Genomic DNA, 8,862 nt, shown 5'->3' with positions numbered 1-8,862 from the left:
AGCCCGGCACTGTTCTACCTCCAACCTGGGGCTTGATGGACGTAGTCGCAGCTTCAGTGCGTTGGATCGATTACCGAGAACGGGGTGGAAGCCTGGACACCATGGAAACTCGGTGGGAAGCTTCGTTACCAAAGTCACTGTTTCCACCAGCGTTCTGTTGATGTCTTTCCATGGATCATAAACAAGATCCGGCCTCACACAAGACCCCCAATAGGATAGCTTCCACGGCTTATATCTCACATACCGCCCTCCACCAATTTTGCGGATCATCACACCGATAGGCATACCATCTATCATGCAATGAGTGTCATAAATGCACTTGTTGCCGTCGTCTTTGTCAATCTCGCTGAATCGAAATATCAAACTGGCTTCCACTTGGATGCCCCTGGGCGTAGACCTGAGGTTTCGGTAGGTAGAGTCAGCCAGCGTCGCTTCAAGCTTGCCAGCACACGAAAACTGCCGAGGTGAAACTGCAAACATCGATGACCAAGGAGCTCTCTTGGCCGTTATTTTACCATTTCCGTCGCGCTCCTCTCCTCCCTCCTCGATTTCGTCCGTCCATACAAACAAACTCAGGTCCGCCAGCTCTTCCACAATGATTTTCTACAGGCGGAAAAACGCAGCCTCTCCCTCCCCGTATAACAGCGGCATGTTCACATTGAATATACCCAGCAAACAGTATGCCTCATCCTCCCTCCTCGTCGTCTTCCTCATCGAGGCCCAGCTCATCCGTCTACCAACGGCATAGTGATCCAATCTCTTATCTCCCCTCAGCAGTTCCTCCGGGATTGTCGTGATCTTGGAAAGCAACGAGCTCAGACTGTCCTTCGTGCCGCGCTCGTTCCAGTCTCTGTCATAGAAGATTACATGCCTTGGCGCGATCAGTTCTTGGAGCGTCCATCCCCGCTTGAACCACCTGCAGCGAGGAAGAGCCTGCTCCAGGTTTTCGTCGGCTGCAGCTGGGTCCAGATCGGATAGGTAGACGAAGCACACTTTTGCTGCCGCGTACCAGGCGTACATTGAGTTGATGGATTCGCTGAGCTCGGCCGAGGAGTCCTTGTTGATGCAGCATGTGTCGACCCAGGCGTGTTTGAGGCCGTTGAGATGGGCCAGGCGAATGGTCTGCCTGATTTTGTCATAGCCTGGCTTTTTCTGTTGAAGGCTTTTGACATCGTTCGTGTTTGTGCTGGGGTAAAGGGTTATCTTGTAATGAATGACACAGGATATTGAAATGGCAATCAGGATTGGAGCGAGTTCTTCCAGAAGCTCTGGATTTGCTGAAGCGTGAAACGTCCAGCGATAGCCTAGATAGACGAGGCCTACGGATAGTGGAAGGAGGGCAGTTATGACTTGCGGCCAGGGTCCAGTAGAATGAGTGAAGAGGTCAAGCTCTTTAAATGTAACTTCGCTTGGTTCGTCCCAGGTATGCGAGAGGATGGCGTAGGAAGGAATGGTGGATGGAGGCCCGATGTGTTCGGCTGTCCTGATCGGTAGACGTTCTTTAGAATCTCTCGCCGACCTAAATATGCCTCGAGACCTGCCGTCATCATCTGCACGCGCGAAACCGTGAGGTTTAGTAGTCAAAAGGCGCATCGCTTGTGGTGCAGAAAGAGTGTGAGTAATGAGATGCAGCTAAAGAGGATAACACGATCCTGATGAAATGGGTGGGACAAAAGTTGGGGTGGGCATTGGCTCGACTTTGACCCCTCACCGGGCTGAATCTCGTCTTCATCATGCTTGTAACGAACCTCAGTCAATGGCTGCGCTTAGACAGGGAGAGACGTTTGGTCAGGCGCATCTGCTTTCGATAAGGCGTCCGCAGCCTGACACAAAAGGGGCTTAGCGCTGAGTACCTATTACTGCGTGCAGGAATCTTCCCAAGGGGTCGTTGCATGCATGATGCAGGGCAGCCGCCAAGACATCCGACGCTGCGGTGGCTTCCCAGAAGGGACAGGCAGAGCATCTGTGTGACGGCCTCTAGAGATAAGCCACCTCGCAATTTCATGACGCTACAACACGTTCATAACAGTAAAAGACACTATCTTGAAGCTAATCAGCCAACATAGGTAGTTTGATGCCATCGAGGATTGTGCTAGGCAACAGGTTTAGGGTTGCATCTACCCCTATCTTACCCCTGACAACCCCTAACATCAACAAACACATTCACCAACAAAATTTACCTTCAAAATACTAGCCAGTAACCCAAAAACCTCAATTCTTCTCACAACATTCAAACGCCTAACTAACACCCTATAATCAGAAACAAACATCTCAAAAAACACCCCCCTTTTCCTCCACCCCCCTCCCTCAATTCAGCAACCACCCACCACACCTGAAGAACCAATATCCATAGGACTACCAGACGCCACCGGCCCAGGCATCCCAAACGGCCCCTGCACCACATCCCCCACCCCCCTCAAAATCTGCCCTCCCCCAGCACTAATCGTCATCCCCCCCATCACCACATCATCATCACTATCCCTCGCCCCATCCATCTGCGCCTTCGCCAGTCCCCCCTCCGCCCCTCCAGCAACTTGGTTCTGCTGATTCGCCTCTGCCCGCTGCTGCACCACCGCCTGGGCCGCCTGCGCGGCGTTTTGGTTGAGCGTCTGACGGACTTGTGCGAGCTGGCCTTTTGCAGCGAGGGTTGCGTTTCGTTTGTTGGTTTGGGCTTGGGTTTGGGGTTGGGATTTATCTCCGGGTTTGGCAAGGGGGGAGATGGTTTTGCGTTTTTTACCGCGGGGGGATTGGGCTGAGGGTTGGGGAGCGGGAGCGGGGGCGTTGGGAGGGGGGATGGGGTTGTTGACTGGGTGGGGGGGGTTGTTGCCGAAGCGCTGGACGCCGGATTGGAGTTGTTGGGCGGCTGCTTGGGCGAGGAGGTCGAGGGGGTTTGCGGGGGGTGGGAAAGGGGGGAGGGGTGGGGGTTGTTGTCCCTGTCGTCCCTGTCGTCCCTGTTGTCCCTGTCGTCCCTGTTGACCCTGTTGACCCTATTGTCCCTGTTGACCCTGTTGACCCTGTTGACCCTGTTGACCCTATTGTCCCTGTTGTCCCTGTTGTCCCTGTTGTCCCTGCTGGCCCTGTTGTCCTTGCCGCGCGCCTCCATGGGGCCCGGGAGGAGGAAGAGGTGGTGGTGGACCAGGTTGTGGTCCCGGAGGCGGAGACTGATATGGAGGGATGAACGGACTGTGCAAAGGAATTTCTATTGGTGTAAGAGGCGGTGGCAGGAAGCCACCCGGAACCGGTGGATGCGTGAAGGTTTCCTTCAGATGCCCATGGTGCCAGTCCCAACCCCAAACCTGTTTTTGGAGCGCACGGATACGCCTCCTGATCGGTACGTCGGGCGCAGGGATCTGTATCGGCCGGTCCCTGATAGTATTCTTGAACCTCTCCAAGTCGGCCATATCGACGACCTCACCTGCAGCGTGGAGACGGTCTATTTCTCTCATGGCATACATATTGACCTCTTTCTCTCTGTCATGGATCATACCCATAAACTCTCTCCGGGCAAACTCCTTGGCCTTTTTCGCACACTCGGCGGGCCAGTGAGGGGCGTGTTGGTATGGGTGGGCTTCGGTGAGAGACTCGAGCCCTGCGGCCCAGGCCAGGTAGGGCCCCGGAGGATCCTGTGGCGGCCTTCTAGCGAGGTGTCTGTTATAATCCTCGTCCCACGTCTTGATATCGAGCAGAGTTCTCAAGTTCGCCTCGGCGGCTTCGTAGAGAGCTCGCTGGTCAATCCATCTCCTAGCAAACTCATCAAATTCTTGCTGGCTCAGGTTTTGTATCCGCTGCCTGTATTCTGGTGGTCGGGTGCTGAGCCAGTGGTTATACTGCATGTTGCGTTTGTATACGAATTCGCGATGTGGCCTTGTATTTGCTCGCGCCTGCGCTTGTGCCTGGGCGGCAGCATTCGCCGGGATATTTGGAGGAGAGACCGGAGCGGCTGGTTGGGGAGTTGGTGGCGTGAAAAGTGCGTCTTCTATCCATTTTGAAAGCTGCACATGGGTCCACCAATCCTGGGCGTGATGTGGTACCGTCCACCAGTTCCTGTCCCAGTCCTGGGCGTCATGGTCGCCGTAACTGTCTGCCGACTCATTGTAGTCCTCGCACATTACTATTGCATCATCTATGACTTCACTCATCGAGGGCCATTCGTCTGGATTTTCTATCATGCAACGTGCTAGAACCTCTTTTAAGTGATCATCCACCCAGTCGGGCAAATTCAGCACGTATTGGCCATAACAATCGAAGTATCTTTCCGCCTCGCGACTTCCGTCGGCGGCCAGCCCGTTCAAGTGGGGTGTGAACCTGATTTTGCTAGGAACCGGCGGTACTTGGGGGTATTTTCCTGTTATGAGAGACACCATTGACTGGGCAGCCTGCCAGAGGTTGTTTTTCCAACTGTATTTGCCCGCCGCAACGTGCGATAGCTGTAGAATCTCCAGGGGTAGTTGAGGGACGTAGTCCCATTCTTCGGTGAATTGTTCAGGGGAGAGAAAGTAGGTTTTGGCCCACGACCTTATTGTCCACATCATCATGCTAAAACGACATCAGCTGCTGTTTGTATTACCCGGCGCGTTCGGGGCTGCCTTACGGATTACGAAGAATCTCCGGGGTTACCTTGATGGACAGGCCGAAATCTGACATCTTCAGTATAGGGACCAACCCGTGAGAATCATCAGGATAGCCTTCGTTCCGGTCGCCAACGATGTCTAAGGTATGTTGGCATCAAGGTTAAATGACTATCCTGCAGCACTTTTGTGTCTCAGACTTACAGTTGGATGGATCAATGTCGAAATGAACATTGTTCTCGCCGCGAAGATCCATGAGTGTCGTATCAATTAAACCCCGGTCGTTATAAGCCCTTTTATTCCGAGGGAACTCAAACTCGAAGATCGCCCTCAGCACTGCAATATTCCAAGTTGTCAGCTGTAGGCCCTAGGCGGAATCACGAGGTAGGCTTACTGCATTGCCATATTTCCCACAGGAACCAGTTTGGAGGGGGGCGAGGCGTGCCCGAGTACCACAAGTTGGAAATCACTTGTGCCAAACTGCCATTTGCCAGATATTCCAGCAAAATCACATGCGGCGTCGCTACAGGCTCAGTAGGATTTGAACTGGGCAGACGCTCGCCCGGCGCCGGAGCATCGATCGGAAGTTGGAATTCACTCATGTCTTCGAGCTGAACAATATGTTCGCAGTCCTCGAACTCTTCTTGAAACCCAGCTTCCTGGAGCAGGCCATGGGCATGACCCGGTCTCAGAGTTGTTTTGGCCACAACTGGTCTAGTCTTGCCAGTCCCGTCGGTGCCTTGAAACAGGCAAGCGAGCCCGTTCCCGCCCCATCCGAGCACGCACTGATACTTCAGGTCGAAGTACGTCGTCAAGATAGTCTTTCAGCGTGTCTCGAGCCGCCGGTGCCAGCGGGTCCTTGGTGAATTTGTTTGGTGTACCTCCCGGAAAGAAGGCGGCACCGAAAATCTTGGCAAATCTCGTACGCGAACGGGAATGAGGGAACTTTGTAGACGGGCTCGGGCCCTTGTACATCTTTGGGAAGGGTACCATCGGCGGAAGGTAAGGGTCTGGAAGTACCACATCGTTTACCCTGATGTTGAAACCCTCCTCACGGAATTTGTAAAAAGACCAACGATATTTTTGTTTCTTGCCGTCTCTTATCAGGGGCCCCGTGTACTGTCCAGTCATCGGTCCTTGGGTTACTTTCTGTGGATCCACTACCTGGAATCCCGCCGGCGCAGCTTGTTGTGGCACAACTTGCCCTCCCCCCATCTGAACTCCCTGCATCGGGGCCGCGCCGGGCTGGCCCTGGTTCGGTTGCGCCATTGTTGTCGAGTTGGAATCGAAGTCTCAGGGTATGGCTCGGCGAACAGACTGTGTTCAAGTCGGGCACTCCGGTTCTTGTAGTCAAATAACACCATGTACTATTGTGATTTGTACCAACATGGCCTATATCTCGATACCTCAACAACAAAGAATGATCTTTCGTAAAGACCACACCCACGGCTGCACGATGCATCCGGAACCGACACAAAGAAATATCAGCGAGGTGCGCATTGTTCACTGAATTTATGTACAATTGAGCATATGGAAGTAGCCCAGGACGTGCTGCAAGGCTTGTGGCACATGCAGCACATGAGCTTCGGACATCGGGGAAGTCCAAGCTTCTACCAACCCCTGACTCAGCACATTTATGTCAAGTCGTGAGTTGCTCTTTCATCACCTCAATACCATCATCAGGTAAACCAAAATGGCCTCCAAACCAGGCAACATCGCCGTGCGCTCCCGTCCTTCTTCTCCACTACTGACCCCTATCATCTTCCAAAAATGGTACGAAGACATCCACATCCCCGATGTGCTGGGGACCGGCCATGTAAAGTCCGCAACAAGATACCGCACCTCCGATCCAAGATCAATGCCTTTTCTTGCCATCTATCAATTACCAGACATGAACTGGCTGCACGAGGACGGCTGTCTATTCTGGAAGATACCACTCCGCAGCAAAGTCCTCCCTGGTGACAATACTAGCATCTTTGACGTTGCTGAGTTCAAGACTGAGTTCTTTGAGACGATTGACACGGTGCAATTTGGCAAACCTGTCGATGATGACAGCAATGTGGCGTCAAAATTGTTGCTCCGTTCCTTCAACCTCACAAAAGATGAGGATAGCGGGGACTCGAGCTCAATGCACAAAGGCGCGCTCGCCAGGTTGGGAATCGCAGAATCAAGAAGCTCCGAGTTGGTCCGCTCGACACTCTTCAAAGTTGATGAAGCCCGTCCTCATCATCCCTCAATGCCAACACCAATTACAGCGCCAGACGAGAAGCAATATCTCTGCATGGTAGGAAATCGTTCTCTGTTGACTTCCCCGTCAGGAACTAACTAAAAATACAGCTGGAATACACAGGCGATTTGAGCCTCTTACCTCGGGATAACAAGAATGAGAGGGTCGAATACACGCTACTCGGGGCTTTCAAGTGATGATTTAGATCTTGCCGTCCTTCTTCTTGGACCAGAGCATCCACCCGCAGGCAATTCCTACTCCGACACCGGTAATGGTTCCGGCTCTCCTGTTTCATGTTAAATACTGATGATGGCTAGAAATACGGAGATGGGATGGCGTACCAGTTGACTGGGTTCTTTTTTGGGCTCGGGGGCTCCGACCCTTGTACGCCGCCGAGCTCTTCGCCCTCGGTATTGACATAGCGGACTTATTGGCAGCAGGCGGGGAGGATGGCTCTCTGGGGAAGGCGGTATGTGACGGCTCGGGAGAGGGTGGTGAGGGATCTGGCTGGTGACATTGTGATGGCTGCTGATGTGACTGTGTTTGTGGTTATGTGTGATGTTTTGTTTTGTTGTGGTGATGTTTTGTTGAGGAAGTGAAGGCAAAAGATTGGCTCAACTCGACAACCGTTTAAAACACAATGAATGACGCGCCAATGGAAACGATGATGAAAGCAGGTGCCATGCTAAAGAGAGCAGTCCACTATTTTCCCTTCCCTCCGGAGCAGATCGATGATGGAGAGGAAGTATGACGTCATCACTCTGTGTTGTCCACCAGGTATTTTGTTTTGGTCTTGACCAATTGAATGAAACGAGGTATCATTAACTGCCATTTCCATTATCTTACATTAGACACGAATGAGAAGAAGAGATGTGTTCGAGCTGATGCCTCCTGTTGCCTCTTGTCCGCATATCAGAGGCATATTTGCATCCCGTGCGTGCTCGCCAGTCATGCATCGATGTTGCCGCCCCATGAGGCAGGCGGTTTAAAAGGCGGATCTGATTGGAGAAACCTGGCACCGGGAGAAGCATCATGTGTGGTGGAAGCCAATGAGAAGCTGCAGGAAAAGAGGCATCTATGCATACCAGGTATGCCTCCAAGAGGGGTCGACACCCACCCAACTCCCAACGAAACCCGTCCCGCTTTTGAATGAAGAGGGGTTGTCTACCTACTTAAGTCCGTTCTTTGTCCGACCAAACTCCCAACTTACCTAGCAGACAACACAGCTCGAGGTCAACACATCTTCAGCCCCTTGGGGTCTAGGAGGTCTGGCCTGCTCGGCTTTGCTACGGTATGTTTCCATAGCCATGTGTCTGCTGCATGGCAATAACTGATGGTGTACAGGTTACTGTCAACAAAATTAATCCCGCGCCGGCGGGGATGCGCCGAGTCCCCGCGTTCAACAAATCTCGCAGCAATGGTATAGTGATCAAGTTGCGGAGTTCTCTCAAGGCGAGGAGCGCAGTTGGGACGATGCCGGCTTATTCTTGTTTCCGGGACCCTTGGATATCCATGCGTCGTCTGACTTGCCTCCTCTCTCTGAAGATGTCTCCCATCCAGGTCGCTTGGCGGAGTGGAATGGTAGTGGTGTTGGGTTGGGATTGGGAGTAGTGGGCAGTGGATGGGGAGTAGGTGGAAGCGGAGGGCTTCTCGATGTTGAGACGAGTTTTCTTCCCTCGTTGGAGCCGCAGTCATTGGGCATGACATCCTGGAACTACGACAACGTATTGCCATGCCAGCCTTTGCTGCCCTGGCACACAGTTGCTCCACAGCCGATACCGTTTGGTGGCGGGCCAGCAGACACGGCGGTGTTACAGACACCTCACTGGACAATCCGGGGTGATGACAGTCTCGCCCTCGCCTTTCCCGAGATCTCAGAGCTGGCTCTCTTGCTCGGCCAGGGGACCGACTCCAGCAACAGCCAATCGATAACAACGTCAGCTGGTGTCTCGGCCTCTGCCTCCCCGTCAACCGGGAGTTTTTCAGATGCGGGAAGCTTTGGGTCAATAACTCTGCCGAACACTGTTCAGGGACACTCATATGGTGACAACGCCTCGGGACCGTCTA

The 8,862-nt window shown here is 53.1% G+C and overlaps 4 protein-coding genes across 4 annotated transcripts; 1 reads left to right on the top strand and 3 right to left on the bottom strand.

Moving 5' to 3' along the window:
- Positions 1 to 603: 603 nt before the first annotated feature.
- QC762_0098320 (uncharacterized protein) lies at positions 604 to 1,593 on the bottom strand (the record flags this gene model as incomplete). The annotated part of the gene is made up of 1 exon (XM_062884153.1): positions 604 to 1,593. The coding sequence occupies one exon, from the start codon at positions 1,591 to 1,593 to the stop codon at positions 604 to 606; it is 990 nt and encodes a 329-aa protein (XP_062740958.1).
- Positions 1,594 to 2,312: 719 nt separating this feature from the next.
- Positions 2,313 to 4,109, bottom strand: QC762_0098310 (uncharacterized protein; the record flags this gene model as incomplete). The annotated part of the gene is given in 3 exon segments (XM_062884152.1): positions 2,313 to 2,969; positions 2,978 to 3,183; positions 3,233 to 4,109. Coding segments are annotated over 3 exon segments (1,740 nt in total).
- A 478-nt stretch (positions 4,110 to 4,587) lies between these two features.
- Positions 4,588 to 5,837, bottom strand: QC762_0098300 (uncharacterized protein; the record flags this gene model as incomplete). Its single annotated transcript, XM_062884151.1, has 4 exons — positions 4,588 to 4,709; positions 4,773 to 4,904; positions 4,963 to 5,353; positions 5,376 to 5,837. The coding sequence occupies 4 exons, from the start codon at positions 5,835 to 5,837 to the stop codon at positions 4,588 to 4,590; spliced, it is 1,107 nt and encodes a 368-aa protein (XP_062740956.1).
- Positions 5,838 to 6,261: 424 nt separating this feature from the next.
- QC762_0098290 (uncharacterized protein) lies at positions 6,262 to 6,897 on the top strand (the record flags this gene model as incomplete). Its single annotated transcript, XM_062884150.1, has 1 exon — positions 6,262 to 6,897. The coding sequence occupies one exon, from the start codon at positions 6,262 to 6,264 to the stop codon at positions 6,895 to 6,897; it is 636 nt and encodes a 211-aa protein (XP_062740955.1).
- Between the last annotated feature and the right edge of the window lie 1,965 nt (positions 6,898 to 8,862).

Source organism: Podospora pseudocomata, chromosome 6 (genome assembly GCF_035222375.1).
Source record: "Podospora pseudocomata strain CBS 415.72m chromosome 6, whole genome shotgun sequence".
NCBI classification, from domain to species: Eukaryota; Fungi; Ascomycota; class Sordariomycetes; order Sordariales; family Podosporaceae; genus Podospora; species Podospora pseudocomata.
The sequence above is the reverse complement of the archived record's forward strand: the minus strand, read 5'-3'. Positions and strand labels throughout refer to the sequence as shown.